Source organism: Taurulus bubalis (genome assembly GCF_910589615.1).
Source record: "Taurulus bubalis genome assembly, chromosome: 18".
Lineage (NCBI taxonomy): Eukaryota > Metazoa > Chordata > Actinopteri > Perciformes > Cottidae > Taurulus > Taurulus bubalis.
In genome coordinates, this window is record NC_136606.1 from 12,807,952 (window position 1) to 12,835,030 (window position 27,079).

Here is a 27,079-nt window from a genome sequence, read left to right on the forward strand (position 1 = left end):
AATTGGTTGTGTATGTGCGTGTGCTTTCACATCGATCTCGGCAGTCAGCCGTGTGTGTGTGTGTGTGTGTGTGTGTGTGTGTGTGTGTGAGGGAGGGAGAGAGAGAGAGAGAGACAGGCTCACTGCCACAGAGAATCACCCTGTCACTCTCCGTGTCTCTTCGTCTTCCCCCGGCGGCGTCACTCCCTCGCTGCACAGATCAAAGAGCTGACACATGCCCCGATGTCCTCTCTCCCCTTCTCTCTTCTATCTCTGCCTTACACTCTCTGTCTTTCTTGCGATCGTAACCCTCTCCTTCTGTCACTCACACTCTCTTTCTATCCTCACATCCAGCTTTCTCCCCGACTATATCAGTGGGGATTTTGATTCCATTACTGCCGAGGTCAAAGCATTCTATGGAGACAAGGTGAGTGGAACACAACTTGCACACACTCTCAGATCTACAGGTGTGCACACACACACACACACACACACACACACACACACACACACTAAAACATGAACAAAAAGCAATAGGACTTTCTGCAGACATGAACGGATAAAACTCCTTTAGCCTAAAATGTACATCGTGACTCCTTGACATGTCGACAACTTTATTTGGAAGTTTACTTTTCCAACATTGATTGTGGATTTGCACTTTTGTCCACACAAGCAGGGACTTCTCTGTTTCCCAATAAATCATCTTTCTGCATCTGGTCCGAAGGGACACCGACTATAAAGACATCTTCTTCTTGCAGAGCAGTGTTTGACAGCAGTTGAATGTACCCGGAGCATGATTTAGTTTTTATTGTGCTGCCTTAAAGTCCACAATTACAAAACAAGTAGTTGCTGATGGATCAGTTTAGCTGCACATTGTGAAGTATTTTCAAGGATGCAGTGCAAATAAATTTGATCCTGAAAATAGGCACACGTTCTCCCCAAATGACTCTTCAGTAGACTAAACCCTCAGCATCTCTACATGACACACACTATCAACAGCTTGAGCTTGGAAAACATGTGTGTGCATGTGTGTGTGCGTGTGTGTGTGTGTGCATGTGTGTGTGCGTGTGTGTGTGTGTGTGTGTGTGTGTGTGTGTGTGTGTGTGTGTGGGTGGCATGGTTACAGAGTTGACATCAGGCAAGTGGATAAGTGACTACTGTGAGAGTCTGGGGTTTAGTAGCTCGTATCCTCGAGCCTCTCCAGGAGTTCCACCTGCAGTGGCAAGAACATGCAGACTGAATTATCAAAGTGGGTGTAAATGTGCAGACTGACAAGGTTTCAACTGTCAGTGCATACGGACCCAGTCATCAAAAACTACCTCTGGCTGTTGTCGAAATCACATTTTATAGGGATAGTTCACTTCCTGCTAACTCGGGAACATGCAAGGGTTTCCAGGGGATATATTCCATCATGACCAGTTGAACCTCTCAGCTTGAACACCTTTTCTGGCTCTATTGGTCATGTAATCGTCTGTAATATAAAAGATATAATGGTGTAGCTTGTTGGGAGTGTTAACACTCTTTTAACACCATATATTATATAATATAATCAACACAATTGCGTTGCGCAAGAGGAGTGCCCCTGTAGAAATAACAAAATATATATATATATTATCTGATATCAAACGTCTTTGCTTCCTTCTCGTGAAAATACTGTAATTTAATCAAATTATCTGAGAGGGTCAAAGCACTCTTTGATTGATGTGCTCCTTTAAAACTTAAAAACATGAAACCTATGATGAGGAGTTGCGAGGAGATATTTATTTATATTAATGGGTTTCAAGCAAAAAAGACTGGGAATCACTATTATATATCTATTGAGTTTGCTTTACTTAATGCACAAAAAAGACTACAATAAAACTATGTTTTTACATAAGATGTGGATGTATTCTACTTCTATTATATATAAACACAGTCCTGGTTTAAGAGTCCTCTGATGTGCAGGAGACGTGTACATATTTACACTAAACTATCCAAGGTTATGAAGATAAAATGCTAATTATTCCATGAAGTGGACTCTCCGTAATTTAAAACAAGCAAAATGTCAAACCGGAATCTGCGAAGAGATGCGAGGCTCGGTTCAATAAGTGATACATACAAGGTATCACTTAGACACAACCCCTTCGAGGAAAGGACTGTCTTTGTGCGGTGTTTCTGTGATCAACTCTCTGATGCACTGTGTATAGTTTGAAATGCAGATCCAAGACTTCACAATCTGCACACACAACCATCCCACGCATACACACTCACACACACAACGATATAGGTTGACCCCCTCCTTATTGCTTTCACTCTTTTCCCCTCGCTCTATAGCTGTCTGTAATATTAGTCACGTTTCACAAATATCACACAGGTTGCCTGAAAAAATAAAAATAAAAGCGCAATACTTGCTTCTCCCTGAGAGAGAACAGACTTTCATAGTAATGCTTAAGCAGCAGAACAATGGGGAAAGTTTGAGGCGTTCCTTCAGAGATTTGTCGGAAACGGTGAATAATTCTGCATAAATGGAAAGGAGAGAGCAGAAAAGCATCCGCAAAGGGAGGGGGCGAGACAAGGGATGGAGGGAAGAGGTGGGGAGCGAGGATGGATGGGATCAAACAGAGCACAGCGAACAAGTTTGTGTGAACTGTGTGTGCGTGCATGTGCAGTGGCAAAGTTGTGCAGTGTATGGAAAGAGAAGGAGACATAGGGAGAGAACGCCAGAGTTTGGTTGTTTACCTGGATGCTGTAGTTTAGGGCCACTGACTGGAACCTCTACATTATTCAGCAACACAGCCCACAGACAGCCAGACAAGACTAAAACACTGATTTATACCTCTCTCTATCTCGTTCGGTTTTGCTGTGCTTTGTTATCGCCTGTCCCTTATCTCGGCCTGGGTTTTTTGTTTTGCTATCTGGGAATGTGTACATCCATCTGATTATGCCTGTGTTGCCTGCGTGTGTTTCCCTTGTTCCTTTTCCTAGGGGTGCAATCTGATAGAAACAGCTGACCAGGATCTAACAGACTTTACCAAGTGCTTTGCGATCATGGTGGAGGAAATTCAGAGACGACAGTTACAAGTAAACATCCACCACACACACACACTGTTTTTAAAGGGAAAAAAAAAAATCTATGTATTTTTACTGAAGGTTAACAAAAAGTTAACAAGGACTATTTCTTGGCCTGGGAAGAATTTTGTTTTATAAAGGGCATTGTTGCTATTATTAAAAGGACTCCCAGTATTTTCTCCACTGTGTTAAATAAGTAAGTAAAGCTCTCCTCCACTCAGCCTCTGGTAGCTTAGTGCCTTCAGCAACGCATTCAGTCCTCAGTTACTTAAGATGAGCGGCTCAGAGGTCAATAGTGTTGGAATGTGGTTGACTCGGGGCAGATCTGTGGTGTGTGTGGGTGTATGAATATAAAACAGCCTGCTGCTGGGAGAGAACATGCACACTCACACAACATTCCCCAAAGAAATGAGTGTTGGAAAAATATCATTGGAATAATATGAGCCACATTTACACCTACACGTGAAATGCAACGGGTAATCAAGGTTTGCCAGATTTAAAATTAAATACTTTTGTTGTAATATTTTCAACATTTCCAAACAAACGGATATCCAAAAACTCAGAAAAAAGCTGCCAGCCATTGCAAAACCTCGTGCCCAGCCAGCTGCTTCAGAGCCAGACTCAGAGATCGGATCCAGAGATGGAATCGATTTCCATTTTGACATTAAAAAACGTCAGCCGAGTTTTGCACAGATGTACATATAATGAGGAAAATTTGCACAGGCTAATATAGCGAACGGTATACCTGGAATTGTCATAATTTCAACAAGGATCAGTTTTAAAATCAAGTGTTTTGTCTATCTACATCTGTCTGTTTATCTGTGTCTGTCTCTTCACACTCTCTTATGCTCTTTCTCCATCTCGATTTCCTCCGCTGTCAGAATCTTTAAGCAGCACACTGAGTGTTGCTCCAATCACTGGCGAGTGCCACAATCACTTCACCTCTCGGAGCTGATGAAAGACCATGGAGAAAATGTGTTTGCACCCACAAGAAAATGCACGCGTGTTGTCACGCTGTGCATTTTCGCTTTCTTTTTTAGGTGTTTGGATTAAAGAGAGGATACACTTTTGTCCTTCCATGAGCATTTTTTCCGTGGCCCGGCTAATATTTGCTCTGCCTTTTAAACTGACGCTGAGTGTTTGTCCGTCCGTCTGCCTGCGAGAGATAGGAGCCTGGCAATCAGTTTTTGATGTTCTATAAGAAGAATTGCTGATGATGACTTTTTTGCTTTGTTTACCTGGCTTTTTCCTCTTTTCTTTACTCACTATGACTCTTATTTGACCTTTTTGTTAACAATTTAGTGTATGGTTGTATACAAGCATAACCTTTCTAATCGTATAATATCATGCCTTGTCTTTCTCCATTTTGCTTACTTTCACTACTTTTTCCATCTGCTTAGCCTGTTTAATTGAAATGATCACATAGATGAAATAATAACAGGCTGATTTGCAGGTTACAGGGCGTCGTGCTCCTGTTTAAGATTCCACATATTAGCCCCCGAATGTTTTCCTTTGCACAGCTTAGCGCTTGATTTATAGAATTTATCTTGTATTGTGTTGGTTGACATCCCAAAGAATGGTATCGGAGGATTATGGTGGGTGGATGAGTGTGTGTGTGTGTGTGTGAGAATATATCTATGTGTGTGTTTATGTCTCAATGCGTGTCTATGTGCATATCTACATTGTGCATGTGTTTGTGAAAGGCAGGTCTGTGTGTGTGTGTGTGTGTGTGTGTGTGTGTGTGTGTGTGTGTGTGTGTGTGTGTGTGTGTGTGTGTGTCTTCTCAGAGCTATGTCCTAGTTAGCTTCGCTCCCCTTGCTTCACCGTTTCAGGCGTAAGCAGCACTACTGCTCTCATTTCTCTCTCTTTTTCTCTGGTTATCAGTTCACATCATCTCCAATAAGTGGATATGATTTTTTTTTTTTTTCATCTTCAGCATTGCTCGCTCTGGCTACCCCAGCCAATCAGGAGACGGTATGGAAAGATCTGTTGAGCCAGCTTGTTAGATTCTCTTCATTCAGTCGTGAGATTCTCCTTTCCCTGCTTTGTTTTGTTTTATTTGTTTTGTTTTTATTAAACAAACATGAAATAGGAACACATACAAATTCAAACTATTGTATGGAGTTTAATATGCGTAGCGGACAACAAAAAGTGTGATGGGAAGCGAGAGATTGAGCAAGCTAGTGTGTCATCAGACGCTGAAACACTGAACATCTTTTTTTTCTTGTCATTGCTCCTTTTTTCTCTTTCAGCTTTGCTCGCTGAGGTCTTCTGGCTATGGCGACTGGTGATACCCTTCACTGATACTGTTCACTCTTAGTTCTGTCGGTCCTTTCAGGGCATTCTTTTGTGTCATTTATTTTATTACTAAGCAATAACAAAGGTGGGAAGGACATCATCAATGTATTTGGGAGAGATGGTTTAGTGGATGAAAAGATACATTTGGAAATTCCCTTAATTTTCCCTTTATTTACAAATAAAGTTTATAAATCTTATGAAAAGGTAAAAACCTATGTATCGCCTTATTTGCCAAAGTCTGATATGGCTTTATATTTCTGTGCCATCGGCCGTTTCGGTGAGCCACACCTGGGTGACACATTGGTGCTGTAAATACTTACTAGGACACCAAATCTGTCTGAGTAATGAAAAGTGTGTGTGTGTGTGTGTGTGTGTGTGTGTGTGTGTGTGTGTGTGTGTGTGTGCGTGTGCGTGTATTTGTGAGCTGTTTTTAAAGATACCTCTTTAGGAATAATTGAGCTGTACGGACGGTACAGAGTTTAATGCATGGTTGGATTTGGTTTTGAGTGTTGAATGAAAGTTCCCTGTATAGATTATTGGAGTGAATTTCAGATTTGTTTTAATCATTTTGTAATTTTTCTTAAATCACAGGGACATTTGTTCTACTTCATAACCTCTCTATCCATCTCTCTTGTTTGCCCCCTCTCTCTCTCGTTTGTTTACCTAGTGTTGTTGTTTACAGTTTAGGTGATGCCTCTGCATGTGGGGGCGTCAGCCAGATGTGGAAATAACCTCAATCTCCTCGCACTTGTTTTTACCTCATCGTCTGAGGCAGGAAGTCAGTAACAACAGATCCCGTTGGGGAAATAGTGAGTTCCCATCATGTACAGTAAGGAGCTACAGCACACGTTTGATCGGAGCTCGTTCACCTTTCGGATGATGTTGAATACATTGAGATATTGGCGGGTTCTTGAAGTAGCAAAGAGGAAATAGAAAATATGTTTAGATGGATTTGCAGCTGATACTATTTCCTGTGCTGTAATGCATCAAGTGGGCTAATGCATGCACATACACTTACACCCAGAAAGAAAACGCTCACACATCTCTCTCAAGATAAGAGTTGTACATTCTCAAAGTTAGAACCCACAGAAGGAAGCATGTGCAATGTCTGCTCATTTGTACTGTACCCGCCTAATGTTTAGCTGCAGCCCAGCATTAGAAACCGTAATAGAAAGTGTATTTACCTCTTACATTCTGTTTACTTATTCATTTATTTGCAGTATGTGGTTGAAGTGAAAACACTGACGTAAAGTGTGATTGATGGTACTGTATTGGGTGCGTTTTCCGTGCTGGTGTGTCAGCCGTCAGCCTCTGACAGCGCCTCTGCCCTTTAGACTCTGTTGGGTTTAAGGGCTGTCAGCACTGGTGCCTGACTGCTCGGGGACTTTTATGAGGATATAACTGCTGGGAGATGTAAATATTGTATGTAAGGAAACTGCTGGCTCAAAGTTAAGAAGAACCTCATTTTAGCTGTGAGGTTGCAGGAAATGGAATTCGTTTAAGTCGTCACCTTACCTGATCTGCTGTTTACATGTCCGCCTCTTAATTCAAAGGACTGATGTTGTTGATCCTCATTGTAATGGTCCAAATCCACTTCATGATCTACCACTGATTGTTTATCTGTCCTCCTTCTCAGGTCTCTCTCAATGCTCTGTGTCCTTGCTGGCTTCTTTCTTTGAATGTTTACGTGTCCCAATGGCATACTTGTTTTTTTTGTTGTTGAATGAAAAGGCCAGACATATTCTATGTATTATTGTCAACACATTTGTCTGTCTGGTTCCATTCTCGTGGAGCCGATGTCTCAGGAATACCTTGAGAGAATTATGTCCAAATTTGACACAAACTCCCACTTGGACACAAAGTTGACGTGATTTAAAAAGCACATTTTCAGCCCTAAGTCAATACTTACTAGGCTAATCATTATCACACAAATATCTATTAGGATAATATTATGAAGTGGGGACATTTTGGACAGATATGGTTGATGGACAACAAGAGGCAGTTATTCTAGATTGTATATATCATACTCCTTTCCCACAATTAGTTGCCACATTTGTATTGGTGGGTCTATTTTACACACTTTCTCAGAGCAAAACATATTGTGGCTTTTCACGTATATATGCATTTTTTTTTTTACTTTTAAAAAAGTTTCCTTTTTTTTCTTTTTCTGCAACCACTTATTTTGTCTTTATTGAAACAAACAGCAGCATTCTGCCAGAGAACCAGTCCAGTAGATCAAACTATGGCGTTTTTCTGTGTCTTATTAAATTATGTGTGTCTTTCCAGGTGGATGCTATAGTGACACTGGGCGGTCTGTCTGGCAGATTTGACCAGACCATGGCATCTGTTGAGACCCTCCACCACGCTCTGTCCATGACACGACTCCCCCTGTTGATGATACAGGGGACTAGCCTAATATGCCTTCTCCGACCCGTGAGTGTATTATAAACACACAACCATTTTTTTCCCCATAGGTGTAGTGAAATCCAACTGAAAAAGTGAAGTTGTTGCACTCATAAACTTGTCGCTGCATCATCTATCCTTGAATTTTTCTCCCAGTATTTCACTTTTCATGCTGCCTATTATGGCTGTATCTGTATTTGAAGTTGCGTATTGAAAGTACACTCACAGGCAGACCCAAAGTATGTATTCTTTGCACTAGACTAACCATAGATCCATCTTTATATACATATGTATATACACTCTATAACACAAACATTCTGCTCTCCTGCTCCAACATCTCCTACCCCTTTGAATCCTCCCCCCCTCAGTCCTTGTCTTTATTTTCTGTTCTCTCTCAAAACCTTTCTTTTCCCTGCTTTGCTTCCCTGCTTCCACCTTGATTGGAGTGTTGAACACTTTGATTCTTTGTTAAATAATCACTTCAAGCACCCCCGCTACCACAAACACACACTCTCTTCTCTGCGCTTATGATGCCCCAATTTTCTGTTGTGCATGGAGAGAGAGAGAGTGATTTTCTTTTGATGCTCCCAAATTGTTTTTCCTCTATGCCAGCCACTTTCTCATGCTCCTCACTTGATTGAGTTTACAAGTGGGCCGAGCTGACGCCATTTGGGACACACACTGTTTTTTTTTTCTTCCCCTATGTTGTTTATTTGCAGAATCTTCAGGACAAACAACTAACTGTCACACTTCCTGATGACACCTTGTAATACGCTAAGTAAACCCTTCTATCATGCACTCCCTCCCTACTTCTTGTCATTATTCAAAAGGCGCGTTGTCATTTGCCGCTTCATACCTCGACACCTCCAATTAATCTTACTTCAGTGAGGGTAAATTAAGCTCGTTTGTCAACGCAGGGCCAATTCGCCAGCGACTGATGAACGCAGACGCCTGTACATGAAGGTGAACGCAACCTTCGAGAGACCCCGTACTATTTGTTCCAGTTACATCTGTAATTTAAGTGTTTACAACTTTTGCCAAATATCCTCACCACCCGTATTCCATGCAATCACAGCCTCGCTACGTGCTTAGCTTTGGGGATACGGCGGTACAATCATTCAGACACAGTTGTTCATGTTCGATAGGCAGTTGAACACGAACACACACAAAACAAATCAAGACCAGAGGTAAATTACCACTTATGTCCATTTTACTAATTTGACAAGTGGGACTATGTCACCTGAAAATATTGCTGATATAACCCTAAAGCTACTTTATAGTTTCAAACATGCACATTTTAGATAATTAGTGAGGCATGTTTCTTCATTCCTGAGTTAATCAGAGATGTCCAAGTCACAGACATGGTATGATTTAATCAGGATTGTGTCTGTTTGTTTTCGCTTTTGTTTCCCAGATGAGTTGTTTAAATGGGATTATGCTATTTTTGGGAATATGCCAAAATGTTGTGTTTTCTATAGCTGGTTCAGGGCATGACATAAGTCTCTCGTCTTTTATTAAATTATGGCTAGGGACACGGCGAGGTTTCAGTTTTGTTTATTCTCAGTCCCTACACAACAAGGAGATGTTTTAATCAGTCTAGGTCTCAAGGTGACGCTACATTTACTCGATTTGAAGGAAGGAAGAAAGTTCATCTGTTTTGTTGGTTTTTCTTTTGAGTCTTTGTCGCGAGGTGCAAGCATAGCCACATTTACTCAAATGGTGTCCCATCCCCTGAAGATCCTTGAGAGATCATTCTCAGTTCTGTGGGACAAACAATGCACAGCGCTGTGTCAGCCCAATCCGTGCTATAAATCACTCTATAATCGCACACACACTCCAGGTCAACTGTATGAGCTTGTTTACCTGATGCCCTTTTGAGGAGTGAAACTTGTCAGTGCAAGAGCTGATTTAAATGACATAGTGTGTTACCTGAGGTATGTTAACGCATCCCAAGAAAGCAACCATGTGGTATTAAAATACAATGTGTATATATATATATATATGAGCTAAAGAACTGATCCAGGATTGTCTGATCTGTACTTGGATTAATAATTTAGGGTAATAAATGCAAGACAACAAAGATCAAAATCTCAACTTTGTTTATAGAAATCAAATCTTAAATATTAAAACTATTTTTGTATTGACCTTTCATTTAATATTCTAACCTAATAGTTGCCTGATTTCTTGTGCTGCTCCAAGACAGTAAAGGTCAGCTAAAGAACAGCATCCATGTAGACAAGTGTCAGGAGAGATAACCTTTACACACAGGACCAAATGACTTGTGGGTAATGGTTTTAATTTAAAATGACTTATTGATGTAACATTTTAGGGAAAGCCATTACAACACTTGTACATGGTTATGTTTAATTGTCTTAAAAATACATTGTATGTCTCACTAAAATAGATAAGTTGATATACATGGAAACATCTTGTATGCCTTAAAAATTAAGTGTTAGCATTGTCATTGTGAGCATGTTAGCATTAGCTTTGGGCTCAAAGCCCCTGAGTTTAGGTACAGCCTCATAGAGTCTTTTGCCACTTTGCCAAAGACTCACAGTTGTTTTATGCTTCTTATTCCTAGTTCTCAGTTATTACTGTGCTCATAAACCTGCAAGTGACACAAACCAATTAATTTGTTTTGATAGCATTACAAAAATGCCTGCTTTTTGTTTGTTTTTTTATGCCGTTTTTTTAATATTTTACAACAATAATTTAAATTGGAACTCAAATCTAGCATCCAAGTGCTATAGTCTTAACACAAAGAAAATATAAAGAAATTAAAACAAAAGATGTTCAACAATGTATACTGTGAAGTTCATCACATGGTTTTTCTCATACATCTATTGTTTTAAGTTCAAAACATTAGATTTGTCTAAAAGGTAACGAGGCAATTTTTTCAAACTGAATTTATAGACACAATCCTCATCCCTCTGCGTTTCTGTGTTCTGGCTAAGAAGTTGCTATTGCAGTTAGCGGCTAGCTCCACAACTAGAAAGGAGCATTCTTATCCTGTGTCGTGTGTGCTCATATGCAGGTTTGCCGTTCTCTTTGTTCCTCACACACTCTCACCCTGACACACTTACACAAAGAGACTGTGTGTATGTTTAGAAAACAACCTCAGGGATGTTTCCTCAAGACCCAACGTGCCAACGCTTAGCATTTTTTCAATGTTTTCCTTCCCTACGGCTTCGCAACTCTAGGAAGCCAAGCAAAGGGAACTGTGCTTTAAACACACTTTCAATATTTCAAACTCCTAGTCCTAATTGAGTGTGCCTGTCTCTGCTCTCTTTGTCTGTGTGTCTGATTCTTTTAGATCAGTGGTTTTCAACCTTCTTTCAGTGATGTACCCACTGTGAAATAATTACCCTAACTAGTGCAAAGCATTTTTGGTTCAGAAATAGATGTAATACACAGCGCTGTGCCATCAGTGTCTGATTTAATATTGAATATATAAAATTCATGAATTTACACTTACAGTATATGTTATTGAATATTTATGAAATAACAATTTTTAAAGGATTTTTGAATGGATGCTAATGTATTTTTAACAAATCTCACGTACCCCCTGGAGTGCCTTCACGTACCCCCATTTGAGAACCTCTGTTTTAGATGACTGATCCACAGTCATTTCTAGCTATCAATGCTTTTTTTGTTTATGCTTGGGTGTTTGGGTGTTTGGCCACTTGAGCATACATGGCCCTTGTAGCGTGCAGATATTGAACAGGTTTTTAATATTTCAGGCAGTGTCCAGCGGATGCAGCATTGACTTACCAAATGCATGTGTATGTGCTGTAATGAGATTGAGGTGTTTCTTTGAATCTTTTTTTGTACACTGGGAATGAGAGGAACTTCGTTTTGACCTTTTTACATTCCAGCGCCAGGCTTTATTATAACTAGTATATTCAAAGCAAAATCATTATTCAGCTTGAAGAGTCTGACACTACCTTGCACCTACACGAGGTGCAAGGTAGTTTTTCAAAGGGATACTGTGACTTTTTGAAAAAAAAATCATATTTATTTTCTTTGTCGAGCACTTTATAATAAAGACTTCAATGTACCTCCAAAAACATTGTTTTATCTGTTCCTCAGACATCATTAGCAAAGACTTCTGAACAAAGTCAACCACCTCCCCATCATCAGTATATACTTTTCTTCATGAGCTACAACGACGCAATTTACTGTAGAATACGCTGCCCGTCAACTTGAAGTGAAGTATTCATAACTGTACAAACTAACTGTTTTTCGAGTGAGAAACTAGTTCTTTGTACAGGCTAACGGTTTTAAAAATACGTTGACTCCCTGTGATACACAGTAAATGGACTAAAACTCAAAATGGCAAGGTTTCTTTTTTAAGTGTGAGCAGGAACTGAAAATGGGTTGCAGCACTGACAAGAGCAATCATTTATTTTAATGAGTCTTGGTCCCTGGGCGGAGAAGCTCAGTTTCTCATTTGGGGCTGGAAAAGTCTAAGAAGTCTTGCTCCACATTTGTTTTCTCTTTTTCTCCCTATCTCATTGTTTCCACCTGTCATCAGCGCTGGCACACATGCACAGAAAAGCACTCATTCATTTCCTGTGTGTCAGCAGGGCAGACACAGACTAGAGGTGAACACGGGCCTGGAGGGGGACTGGTGCAGCCTCATCCCAGTGGGTGGACCCTGCCAAACAACCACGATTGGACTGAAATGGAACCTGGGTGAGTCTCTTTCTTTTAATTTTTAGCATTTGATTAATGCTCTCAAGCCAATAATTAGTCTCCAACTTCCTTTGTTACTTTACTTTGTTCGTAGGCTCAGTAAAGAAGATCTCCACAGACATATTAAGTGCAAAACTTAAAAAACACACTACTTCATTCTTCACTCTGATTAATACAATTATCCTGCACATGTCTAGAAAAAACAGACGTGTGATGAGAAAGAAGGAACACAATGGTCCTCATGCAGGAATGTCTTTGTATTGCTACGATGAAAACTCTTTCACTTGCTCAAATGGGTTTTCTAAATCATATTCACCAAACCGTCTTTACCAGACAAACATATTGTTAATTGTTCATTTTGGCCTGACTAATTCTACCTGTTTTCACCATCGGCAGAATAATCAATGCCCCTGTAATTGCTATATATTATAGGTTTGCATGTTCCGCTCAGTTTGTTGTCAAGTGTCATTCACAAAATTGTTGCTAAAGATTAAAAAGAAGGATTTCCTTCGACATAAAATCTAAAAAAAAACTCTCTTAAGCAATGATAGTGATGGTATGGTGAACATAATTTCAATTTTGCATTAAGTTTCTATCTTCACATATTTCATTTAGCTCATTTGTATATCATATTTAAAATAATTCAGATGAAAGTTTTTATGATTCTTAAGTCAAAGTGTTTTTCACCTGTGGAGAGAAACTATGTACATGACCTGAATGACAAGGCTAAACCACTGGGGAATATTGTTTCTACTTCAGAGAACATTTAGTTTTAAATGCTACGTGGCCCTTATGAACCATTCTGTTCGCATTAGTGGTTCTTTCATTAGACCCACTGTCTCTCCTCCTCCTCCGCTGGTTAAATTGGTCCAGAATAGCCAAGATACTTTAGAAAGCTTGGCGGCGGCATGTAGCCTGAAAAATAAGTGTTTCATGTCTATAGTTGAAAGAGAAGACATTCTTGCAAAGATTGGAAGACCACTGCGGACGTCACCGAGGGATTTTAACATCAAGTGTCTCCACATAACCGCTAGCTGCCAACACTGCAAACTTACATTTGCGCTCACAGTGGGAAACGACTTCCACTGGATTTTCAACACGCATTAACACGATCCAGTTGTTTGGACAAGTTTCATGAATTGGAGACGCATGCCACAGTGAGCTTTTTATGTTCTTGAACATTGTATGGAAATCCAATCAGACACCCGTCTGACGACCGCTGTGGTCTTACCCCACTCTAAGCCTTATGGCCAGCTGTGCTGTTAATGAGTTGGCACAGACCAACCTGTCATCAGTGCGAAGGAAACCTGGACCTTCTGTCAGTGGGTTTGTCTGCTTCTTGGTCGGTGTCCACTCTGTGTCTGTGTGTGCTTGTGCGTATGCTTCTGGGACTCTATACACTTGAGGGAGCATGCTGTTGTCTCCGTGCTTGTTGCAACAAGCCTATGTGTGTGTTTGTGTGGGCACCTCAAGCCCCGTTTATTAACTTGTTTTTGTGTGCGTGTGTGTATATTTACTCAGCACACCTGTGAGATGGCCTTCTGAGTGGTAATGAGAGGCACTTTATACATGAGAGTCCTATGCAGATTAGCCAGTGATAACAAGGTGCATAATTAATCATATGCATATTTAGAAGGCTGGAACTAATGATTTCCCATTGGGGTTGGGATGAAGGACCAGAATATGAAACACAAATTAGGAATATGTATTTTTTCCCTCACATATCTGACAGTATGTATGCGACTTCATATAGCAACAGTGCATATTGTGCTACCATCTTTCGTCTGCATTTTTAAAAACTTTTAAAATGTGTGTCTGTGCATGGTTTTTACTGCAACTTGCTCAGGGGCCCAAATCAGCTCTGTGTCCCTCTCTGGTGACACTAAGCCTCTTTAGAAGTCCATTGAAATGATCCCCCACACATGGGTTCAAAGCCTTTCTGTGATGAAAAATATATGATCTTTCTATGAAGAAAGAGTTTTGGGCTGTCAGCCATTACAGTCTTGGTGCCCCCAAAGGGGGCTTTTTGCTTACATCCAGAGCTTGTTTTAACTTTTGCTTTAAAGAACAAAATTCTGCAATGATTCATGTTTTTTTTATCCAAAAGCGTATTGCGAAAACTTTTTCTTCTGCTTGTTCTACTCAAAGGGAGTGTACAGGATGAGCTGAACTACCCTTGGCCTAAGTTAATTATATTGTATTCTTTTTTTTTTATGTCCGTTGCTGTAAAATTAGTTCAGACACATGTACGCTGATAAGGCTGCCCTTGAGCTCGCAGTGAAGAGGATACAATATTTTATCTCGTCAAAGTTTGTCTTGAGTATCGATCATTTATATTTTCTCTGCAACAGTCAGTGAGACATGCTTGGTTTGGCAATAACATGAAAGCATTCAAATAAGATCCTCATTTACAGTATCACACAATGCACACAGTTGGGGCAAGCAAAATAACTTAAATGCATTAGACAAAAAACAATGGGGAAAATATCCCACCAACACCATGAGCAAAACTCCATTCACTTCCCTTGTATTATAGTAAAGGCAGAGGTTTAGCCGTGGATATCTCATAACCTCAAGAAAATACTTTAGTGAATACCAGTTGGGGAAATGTGCTTGTTTGATTGATCCTTTAAGACACAAGGCAAAGGCAGATACACCAAAGGTGGTATTCACCAACATTCTGAGAATACTTTCAGACGGTTCCTAATTTAGCCTTTAGCAAGGAGTGGATTTATAAAACTCCTCAAAGCAACTCTGCGCAAACACGGGACAGACATTTTGACCTTCCTGTGAGTGCTTCACCCCGTTGCTCGGTATGACGCATTCTTTAAAAAAGATGTAATTGGTTGATCCAAAAAAGAAAACTGCACTCTTAGTAATAATGGGCAAAAAGAAAAAGTGATTTAGGAATGCTGTCTTATTTAAGGAACATCGCTGTTGGATATAAGATAATCCTTAATTAGTCCATCAGCGGGGAAATGCATTCTAAGCCATAGGCCGACTTTAAAAGTAGACTACAACATATTTAAAAAACACAGGCCTACTTGCGCAGTTGTCTGTTGACATGCTATTCGTTAATTTACTTACTTCGTTGCTTCTGTTTATTGACCATGCTGGTCATTTTAGTGCCTAATCTATTTGAAACGAATGGAGGAAAAATGGCTCGGCTTACATCAGTGTATCTGACTGCTAGCCAGTCTAGTCATTGGCCTGCATGTAAATCTATAAACCAGCAGTGTTGTGATCACTTTCATTTCTGCTATTATATAGTGTTATTGTGTTGGATGGGTTGTTCGGCGTTTTAAGAATATTTCTCCTACCTCTCTGTCTTTCCACCATTTAAGAAACTCTAAACCTCTATAAAATCCACCTTACAAGGATCTTATCTTAACTGGAAGGGGAAATTCTTCGGTAACGTCAAAATTCTAAGACTCCCCATCACTAGGAGCTTCTCTTTGTACTAGGAAGCTGTTTGCATAGAGTGACAGTTATACAGGAACCTTGGAGCATTTGGGTTGATGCCTATTGGTACAGTACCAGGTCGTTGAAGAAGCAATCTGCTCAGAATCTTCTGCAGCCTGTTAGCAGGTAATTGTCAATCAGATCAAGTGACATGTACTATACATTCTAATCAGACATTTGAAAGAAAAGTAAGTAAGAGGGGATAGTTAGTGAATGTTGGAAAACAAAGTGTTTACCAGTAGACTTGAAACTGACATGAGGAGTTAACTAACTAGCCTTGATTTGCTCATATTGGTGTGTCTAGTAAGTTGATGTTTTCCACTGCTGTCCCTATAAATAAAACCGCATCACCCTAACCGCACTTCAGTTTCAGTTTATGCCTCTTTTTGTATTAATTCTGCATCTTAATAACAAAGGCGCGTTTGAGGTTGATGCACTAATGCCCGAATAATTTAGCATACTTAAAATCTGATTATTATAGCAGATTTTAAATGCAAGCCTACACTGTTTTTATATATATTTTATAAATATATTTTGCCTTTATTTTAACCAGGAAGTCCTGGTGCACATTTGTGCACCAGGACTTCCTTCAGAGCTTTCTGCCTGTTGGGCAGGAAGGGAGAAAAGGGACTAGGAAGAGCAATCTGCAACATCATAAGGCAGTGGAGAAAGCCGAGGATGGCCGTGGCTCAAGAGAGTCTTTGTTGAGACTGCTGTCTAATGAAAGGACTGCACTGCGGTAATGATACTAAAGGAAGGGAGTGTACTACTAAATAATGAAGTGACTGCAGTGTAGTAAAGGTAACAATGTAGGAGGGAAGTGCTCAATGAAGTGACTGCTATGTGCTAATATCCATGCTGGACGGCGGTGCATGTTGTGTATAGTACCCTGAATGTAATTTGATGAGCTGTGCCGGTTGAAGACTGATGGACTCCTGAGCTGGTATGAATCTGGCTAACCTGTAATAATTTACTCTTTCTTTCGCTTCTGTCATTTCCCTTTTTCACTTTATTCTTCCCTTGTATCTTCCAATTTGCTCTCATTCTAATCTAGTCTCTGCCTGACACTCTTGCTACCCTCCCTCTCATTATTAGATACTGTCAGCTGAGTTCCATATCACCTTCTGTATGTTCCATCAATTCTCAATCATCAGTTCTAAAGTCCCCTGAGGAAACTGCCAGTAAATATAGTCACATATTGCTTGTCCTGGGTCTAAGTGTCCATTCATGAGTGAGCTTGCATGCATGCATGCATATGTGTATTTCCAGATGAGTTGTGGGATTTGGACAGTAGCTCAGAGCAATATCTAATAATGGTATAATTTCCCATCATTTGAATGTTTTTCAATGAGGTTAATGTTACATGCACACATGCCATTACACCCCACCTACCCCACCTGTCTACTTATCACAATAAGTAGACAGGGTTGTGTCCAGAATATCTGTGTGGGAGCTTTTAGCAGGAGCTTGTATGCATGCACACACACACACACACACACACACACACACACACACACACACACACACACACACACACACACACACACACACACACACACACACACACACACACACACACACACACACACACACACACACACACAATTTACACTTGGCTGTAATGTAGTCAGTTTCCAGAGAGTTCCAGAGATAGTCCAGCACATAACCCCATGTATTACCACAATATACCATTTTTACACTGCATTTGTTTTTGTACTGTGATAGCGTATACGTGTATTTCCCAAAACTACTCATTTAACGGTTCCCTGTGGAGTTTTTATCCACTATTAACGCTACCGAGAAATGTTTTTGTGTGTGTGTGGACGCACACAAGTAGGCACATGCAAGCACACATGGGTAATGCAATACACATTCCAGCCAATGGTTTCATCCTATTCCAGTGACAAACAAGTGACTTATCAAGAAACGCACTAATGTGCCAACAAAAACGGGGGGAAAGAAGCCTGCGATGTAGTAAACAATGCAGGTTTCAAATCAGCTTTGCAAATTTAAAAGGAAATGCATTTAACACATTTGTGAGACCTCAGTGGTACACACAATGTGTTTTGGAGAGAACCACTGTAAACAGAAAACTCCACAGGGTACCTTTAAGTGTTTGCAGTGTGACACGATTACAAAACAGAATTCTGGGAGAAACCTTACTTCCCCTGCACCGTCATCGTGCTTTGCCAAAACCAGGCATTCACCTTCTTTTGAATGGGACGATTAAGACAAATGAGACGATTACTCGCGGTTGAGGATGGCTTCTCTCTGATGCTGCTCTTCCTGCCCTGGTCTAACTTTGACAGCAGTTTTTTCGCGGCTTGTGACATCTGTCTGAGAGTGGGACATGCTTCAGGGTTTCTGTTTCTGGCTCCACCGACTCTGCTATGGTTTGGAGCCCTGATCCAATAATGTCAGCCTAGAGGTGGGGATTGTGCTCTTCTTCTGATGGATGCTTCTCTGCTGGAGAAGTGATTGTTCTCTTCTAGTGTGTTTCTCAAATAGGAAATATGCAAATCATAGTTCAAGTTTAAGTACACACCACACAGTCTTAATTAGCAAAATTGTATTTATTCTCCACCTCTCTCCTAGTCGGCTTACTTGATGGCTTGGTAACTGGTGGCTGTGGGAATGTGTATTGTGATAATGTCGTGATAAAGTTTCTCATTTTCTTGCTTTTGTACTCATGTCAATTGAGCAGGCTCTTCTATTATTACTATTTTACGAGAGGTGGCTGATTCTTCTTCTCTGTTCACTTCTCAGGAGCCATCATTTGATAAAAATAGGAATTTATAGGTTTTCTTTAAATTATTCTCTCTCTGTTCAGTTTAAGACTACTGATCTGTTGCCATATTGTTCTTTCCACCAGAAATCTCAAGTTTAATTCGTTCAAATTTGCCTGATTCTAAATGTCAGGCAGTACATCTGTTCCGTTCTTGGACCAAATAATACAGGAAGCTTTTTCTGGTGTTTGTTTTAAGCTTTGTGTCCTTGTTCCACCTGCATAGAATTAAGGCTCAATCTGTATGACTGTAAATGCAAAAACATGAAGAGTACCCCACTCCAAGTCAAACCCCAAAATGAGCACCGCTGTGAGTTTGGTTTGCTTTAGAGAGCTCAGACTTTGTTTGGCTTGATCAAGCATATGAAAACCTGACTGTTTAGTTTTCATGAGAGGTGGAAAAGCCCTTAGAGGTGTGTAGGTCTTTTCATTTACCCTGAGGCTTCTACCTCAGGCTGTTTCCAATGTTTTTAGTTGTAATTGCAAAGGTGGAAGTGCAGTTCATTATTGCTTTAGTCTGGGGATTAAGACGGGATGAAGATAAAATGCCAAGGGAAGCAGGGTAAGTAATGGTGAGCATGATTTTGGATCTCATAATAAACATGGTCCCTATTTGGTCCGTTAATACATTTTTGCAAGCTTAAATCGTTTTAGCATAAGTAATGGCAGACTCAGCTAAGGTTGTTTTTTTCTCATTTCCTTTACTGTAGGAGCTCTAACTGGGTCGTTGATACCAATGATTATGCAAAATAAGGGTGAGTTCTTTGCGCTGTTGATTGGTCATGCCCGGGAACATAAACCCTGACCAAGCTCTTGTCGGCCAGGCTCCGATTGTTGATTGGTGTTGCCAGCAGTCGCACTTTCAGACCCCTGCCAATTTATTTGCATTAAGTAGCCCTAACCTCTATTTTTCCCTTGCTCATTTTCTTTGCTGTTGTGCATTCCATCGCCCTCGCTCTACCCTGCAGAAAATAAGTGGCAGTGGACCACCCACAGCAAATAACCACTGTAACATTAATCTTGCGTAAAGGGATGTCATTGAGGCTCCACAGTCATGAAAGCGGGAAAGGAGTTACCACTGGAAACCATCGGCATGCTCGGCTCCATAGCACAGCAACCTTCTGATCACACTGTGCTTATGTATGCATGTGCATTTTCAACCACATTACTGTTTATTTAGAAGTTGGGGTTTGCTCTGCAATCTCTCTGGCATTATGGATTTATTTACACAGCACTGATTATACTGTTTAGCAGAGTTTGTCATTAAATCTCGCAGAGCTGGTGTTTTATATTCAGCTCTGCCAGCCTCGCACACACAGTAGCTGCACTAAGGGAAATGTTCTACCAACTGTGCTGACACAGCAACACATTATTGAAGTTGAAATATTACATATTGAAGTCACTAAGTACTGTAGTTGGGACGTTAATGATCTGTATTATTTTGGGTGTTTTTCAGACCAGACGCAAGAATTCATAGGTGCAGTAAACACGTAGCGAAGCTCCTCTATTGCACTATTGACACCTTATCCTCACATCAAGCACACACATACACACAGATGCATTGTAGGGAAAACTATTCAAAGCCTGCCGTGTACATCGCTATATATTTAGTCCCCTAAAGTCCTTTTGTTATTTGTTATTTATAATACAACATATTTAAATGAATCATAAAGTGACCTTGTTTTCAACCCACTAAGAGCTTGATCAATTTGTTAGAGGTTAAACTGATTGTTGTATGTTTATGCAGAGTGTAAGATTGTGAAACTCCCCAGAAGGCATAATGATATTTCCTGTGAAAGTATTAAGCTAGCATTATCCCTTGACATGAATAGAACGTGAGCCTTTCTGCTGAAGTTGTATTTTAGGAAAAGATAGCAAGTGTGTGTGGATGATTGAGAGGTAAGGGGTTCCATGTAGGTTTAGGCCTTGATAATGTTCCGGCTCGAAAATATGGATCCATAGACACTATTTTGCCTGCATATGTTGAAGGTAGTCGCACAATAAATAAAACAATGTATTCAGGATCAAATTTGTTGTACTATTATTAATATTTTATATAGGAAGGGGGTTTGGAGGGGTGCATTTGGAGGAAATATAGTCACTCAGCATGACTGATTTATTTTGTCACACGGGACCATTTCCCCCTGTGTGACGATGCTCCAGTGTCTAGCAGAGAAGCTGGTGTCAGTGACTGATAAGGGTATCGCATTTATTATGCTTGTGTGTATGTATTATACTTGCATCTAGAACATGTTGTCAGGTTTGCAACAGCCTGCACATGCATTTCATTGTAATACAAGTTATAACTTTCTATTGATGGACTTTTAAAATTCCCAAACATTTTAAAATCCAGAGTTTTTTTTAAATTTTCTCTCCTATCTTTTGCTTTCATGACTATTGCTTTTGTAGAGTTGTTCAGTCCATTAATTAGTAATATGAAGCTACTTTTGGGAGATACAATGGTCTTGAAAAGGATTTGTTAAAACAATTAAATGTCCGTGTACAAAAGAGCTCCCGCTAAACAGACACATCCACTGTGAGAAGAGGTTTTGAAAGAGACTCTGACTTTGAATAGGTGACTGACTTATATATCCAACGCATTGTTTTAATGGAATCTGTTGTGTCTGGCTACAGGCGATGTCTTTGGGTACAACTGTCTTCTATTCAAGGCCTGTGTCTATTTCAACTGAACATTACATTTGTGAGGTCATGACGGTCAAGTCCTCCCTGGAACTCTCTTGGTGCAAAGCCTTAGATAAAATAATTTTTGCACTCTTTTTTTTTTTAAAGTACTTCCAACTAAGGAACATAACTTTGTATGAAAGATAAAAATATCTCGAGGTCTGCCAAATCTTAACACATTAGAAAAGTCAACCCTCAGCCATCATGAGGCCGGTGACCAAACAAGGCTTACTTGGTGTTTAGATCTCACTAAAGAAATTACACCAGTTTTATTTCACCGCATGAACCCTAATACACCCGATTTATGTATGAAATGTGATTTACATGAGGGCAGCTTGTTTAATTGCATTTGGAAATGCCAAACCATATAGGAGTATTTTAAGTAGATAATAATAACTTCATCCATTACAACAAAAGAGAAGCTTCTATTCTGCCCTGAACTGTGTATTTTTTTTTTTTTACTTCATGGAAATCTATAATTAGACCAAGCAAGCAAAATATAATTGCTCTCTCCGGGACAAAGAGCAAGGAGGTAGTCAGTTATTTTGGAGGAACAATACCGGCAACCACAAGTCCCATTCTGGAGCCCTTTACTGGCGGGATGAGGGCTCCATGATTATTTTTATTTTTAACCATTGAACAGCTGCAACAATGAGTCTGTGTCTCAATCAAAACCGGAGGAAGACATAACACAGCGTGGTGGAAACACTATAGGAGAACCACCTCAGCCCCCAACCTGGGAGAGCTTTGATCATGGGAGACATCAGACCAGAGAGAAGGAATCTCCACCTCCCTTCACATCCAATCTCCAACAGTTTTGACATAATCACCACAGCTGGAACAGCTGTAAAGTAGCATATGGGGGTTTCATTCATCCATGTCAGCCCTGTGCCCACATGGGTTGCTCCAACACAGGCAATGGCAGCGAGAGCTATGATTTTGCTCGTCTCCATGACAGGACTCGGAAAGGTCTCACAGCCAGAGGTTTCCGCGTTCTAAACTGAGATGGACGGCAGGTCGCTGCAACACGCGTCTTTCGGTTTAATTAAAGCCATTCATATTTCAGGACTGTGCTGTAGTCTAATATTTGGGTCCAGCCCTAATAGCCCAGAGTTTACTGTACTATATTAGTGTAAGCCCAACAGCTAATGGACATTTGTTCTGTGCGCTGAAATGAGTATGGTCAATTATATTTTGTGTTTGCTTTTCTCCATTGCCATGTCAGGACGTGCAACAGGTGCGCTGCACATAGCGTTGTTTGTTTTGTCTCAGCACAGCAGCACCCTAAGATTTGTCTGTGCACCAGGCACTATGGTTTTGCTGCTTTCCATTACTTTATTCCTCCCCTAATTTATAGAATTAGCATTGCACATGGCAAGCCGGGGCCCCGTGTGCTGATAGATTCCTCAATTTCTGTCGTGATAAGTAATAGGAAAGAGAATGGGGAATCTGCTAAGAAACAAAAAGCACTCAACCGATATCAAATTTAGCATCCATTCCTTTTCATCCACAGCATGTTGCAAAAAAACAACTTTTAACACAATAACACTATCTTCATTAAACGTCTAGTCTTGGACAGGAAAACATTTGTAATACATTATTTTATTATAGAGCACAATCTGGATTTTCTGTTTTTCACTGAAACTTGGTCCGACCAAAATAACTGTCATGCACATAATGTGACTGACCATAAGACCCCAAAAATACAGCTGCAGTGGAAACACATTCCAATACGCTTTCTTTAATTACAAAATTAGAGGTTACTTCTTCATTCGGGCTTAAACAACATATTCTGCTTTTTCGGCAAATAAAATCTCAGACAAAAAAAAAGGTTCCTTTCCATGATTGAGGCTTGAGTATGAAATAAGGGAGGTGGAGTGTTCCCTCTGCAAGCATGTATCTTATGGATATTTTGCTTCACTAAAGTACAGTGCAACCTTTTTTTGATGACTTCAGATAACTGCTAATCTATATCGACTTTGACTGAGTAGTTCTTGTTGATGATTTGAACATCTGCGTTGTTAACTACTGAACTGTGTTGTGTTCTTGATAACTGACTCAGCATGTGAAGGAGCTCATGCACGTTAATTGGCAACAATTCGGGGCTTGATTATCTCCAAGTGTCTAGGTGTCAAGTGTAGTATGTTTTCTTTGAGAGCACTATCTCTGTGCAAACAGATGTTCACAAAACTGTATGTAGCGGAAAACACCAGTGAAATGTGTATTCAGGTTTTCCTTCCACGTCCACCATCTCTTAGTCAATAAGCTTGTAGATGATTTAGATTCTAATACTACAAACGGTATTCATAATATTGCACCCACGAAGATGAAGGTTGTCTCTGCTAAGAAAATATCTCCATGGAGAAATGTCACTGGTAAGATTAAGAAAGACTGAATGTCAACATCTGAGTTCAGGGGGCTAAAATGTCTGAGTTCCTCCTTTAATGACAAACTTCAGAATATCAGACAAGCACTCAGTGCCTCCGTAACAGGGACATGATATGTGTTCCTGTGTCCACTGAAAATCAATTAAAACACCAGAACACATGTTATCCAATCAGCCATACAAACCTGGAGGGCATTATGCAACATCTGCTTCTCCTGCCTTGATATTTTGCCAACAGCCTGTAAAACAAATAAAGTTAAAACTGCAGTCATCAAGACACTATTGAAAAGACACATGTCTCTAATCAATATCAAAACGACCAAAGTCGATCAAGTTCAGAATCATATTGAATGTTTTGCACTTTTTCAGCTGTTATGAGACTTCATGGTAATGTTTGTTATTAGGACTTTCTGATATTTTAGGGATAACCGGTTATCTTAATTTTGATTGTGACCTAAACTTGGAGCTCATCCACTGATGATGCATTACATTATACCTGATATCAAATCTGGGGACTTTGAAATAAATATAAAAATGTAATCTGAACTCTCCCACACAACACTCCATTTGTTTTGTAATATAATGTGCAGCACAGTCAAAGTCATGGCAGCCACAGTGTAAATGACCAACACATGCCTCAGGCTTAATGTTTTGTCTTAAAACACTCATTTCCCATAATGCCTGTCATTGGCTGCCATCTGTTACGTTCCTTAAGAAGTAAATGTGCGTCAAGAGCTATTGTCAGCAGATGAAATTCCTCCAAGTGTGCTTTTCGAGGACTCTTAAATCACCACTTAACTTTATTCCACCAAGTAAATTCAATGGATGATTATGGTTATGAAGGTCAGTGAGACCATTGGGGTCCATCTGTGACTGACAGAACCACTATCCTGTGTGTGTGTGTGTGTGTGTGTGTGTGTGTGTGTGTGTGTGTGTGTGTGTGTGTGTGTGTGTGTGTGTGTGTGTGTGTGTGTGTGTGTGTGTGTCTGCGTGTGCGTGCGTGCGTGTGTGAGTGTGTGAGTGTGTGTGTGTGTGTGTGTGTGTGTGTGTGTGTGATGTGCTGGCATGCAGGAAAAACCTCCTTAGTCATATTTTTGTGACTCAGCCTTCTCCCAAACGACAGCTTAATATTAAAAAGCCTTCATCCTGCAGCAACACAGTCAGAGTTATGGCCTCCGGCACGGCGATTGTGGTTGTGTGCGTTAGAACCTGCTTCGTCATGATGTTTTCGGCTTACCGTGGATCATAATGACCAACAAATTTGAATAGCTGTCATCCACAAACCAACTCTGCATAGCGTGTGTGTGTGTGTGTGTGTGTGTGTGTGTGTGTGTGTGTGTGTGTGTGTGTGTGTGAATCTATTCTTTTATATGCTAGCGATTTGTATTAGCGGGCACGCATGTGTGCGTGTGCACTTGTTTCATTGTGCTCTTTGTTATTATTTTATTGCTTCTTAGTTTCTTTGTGCGCGTGCGTGCGCATGTGTTTTATCCATGTGACAAACGGCAAGAGAGACTTCTGTGGACCATGAACAATGGCTGTCAGCCCACTGATGACAGAAAGGCTGATGAAGCGTTCCTCTCTCAGGTTTCCATTCAGTTTAATATGCAAATAAGCTGCTCGTACTCCACAACACTGGTTACAAGCCTGTTCCTCATAACTTCAGTATCATCAGGCTCATACATCCATGCTCTAACGAGCTCCAGACACACACACACACACACACACACACACACACACACACACACACACACACACACACACACACAAAAGCACAAACTGAAACATTCACACATGTACTTTACAGTTTGGCAATAAATCAATATAATATTGATATTGTGACATTACATGTGGTTGAGTTGAGGCTGTTTTTGCAATATCAAGTTATATCTTACAAAATCGTACATGTTGTCTTTTCCAGGTTTTTGAAGTTTTAATCAATAAGACTTTGGTCCTGATTGATTAGTTTTTATAACACAAATACAGAGTTCTCTTCCAAATAGCATGTCTATTGAATACACTTGGGGCCGCAAACATGCCTAGAGGGGCAACTGGGTGACATTTTGGAATAAAGTGAATATGTCAGAGCATGATTTGCAAGTATGACAATGGCATTGCTCACGGAAATGCCAAATCACATAAAGGCTCCAGAAGATCAAGTGCATCTTTGTATCTATAGGCTGAGAGGATTCATCCCGTCATGTTGTTTTAATACAAAGGCCAGTCAATGACACGGTAACACTGGACTCTTGATCAAACGCTGACTTCTGAATTACACAATGTCTATGCACCCTGTGTTGTTAAAGCAGCGCAGCAGCTGTAGGCTACCATTTGTGTCTACACAGGATGCGTTCAGGCACAGTTTTGAGTGTAGGCCCTCTGTGTTTTGGCGGCACTTACAGCCCAATTAATAATCACTGTAGAAACACATGTAAAAATAGAGTTGAATATTGAGCATATGCTTACGGTTGTGTTTACTCGTCAATTATACAAAATATATTTTTTATCCCGAGCACTTTAAAGACTTGAAAGTTGAGATTGAAAGTTTTGAGATGAATATCATTTGAAATGCTACACTATTTGAGTTTGTCCATATCACAGCTAATCATTTTCAGAGGAACTATATCATGATCTAAAATGGCATACTATATGATATAGGTTTGTACCACTCCTGATACATACAGTCTGACACATGCAGGCAGAAACACACAAACGTGCATGTGCACATTTCCATCCATGCATTAATGTACCACATGCATCGTCTGTCCTTCTCCATTGCTCCGTCTCCAGCCCTTCCAAATGCTACACTGAATGCATAGATCAAGCTCCTCTCACACACAAGCTGTTCCAAACGCAGTGCTTAAAATGTCATGAGGATGGTAAAAGACCTTCACAAAAAAAAAAAAAAGAGAGAGAAATCTCACTAGATGAGATTTCTAAACTCATTCTCCCAAGATATTTCCAAGCACCCGCACCTGGAAACACACACGCAAACTAGTCGGACATTAGACACATAGACACGCGCACGAGTCCAACACAAACAGGTGCCGGGTTTGATAGAATACAAACACGTGAACACAGATGGATTTCGGCAGCGGAGTCTCATAGAGAGCCGAAGCAATTGAGAAATCTTAATTAAAAGTAAACTTTGGGCAAGATTAGAAAGCTTGCCCTCACTGACGATGAGGACATGCTGTTTATGAAACGTAAGCCTTCACAAACACATTGGCATGCAAATGAGATAGATTTTTAATAAGGACTTCACGGCATGCTCCATATTTTGTTGTTGCACATGAAGACCCTCTGAGAGGATACGCATGTACCGTATTTTGAAAATGTAG

General features: G+C 40.3%; 1 protein-coding gene across 1 annotated transcript in view; it reads left to right on the forward strand.

Moving 5' to 3' along the window:
- tpk1 (thiamin pyrophosphokinase 1) overlaps window positions 1-27,079 on the forward strand; it is a 56,768-nt gene that overhangs the window by 22,793 nt on the left and 6,896 nt on the right. Inside the window, exons 4-7 of the mRNA XM_079234596.1 lie at window positions 334-406; window positions 2,944-3,039; window positions 7,612-7,758; window positions 12,315-12,423. Coding sequence (XP_079090722.1) covers window positions 334-406; window positions 2,944-3,039; window positions 7,612-7,758; window positions 12,315-12,423 — 425 coding nt within the window. The remainder of the gene's footprint in view (window positions 1-333; window positions 407-2,943; window positions 3,040-7,611; window positions 7,759-12,314; window positions 12,424-27,079) is intronic.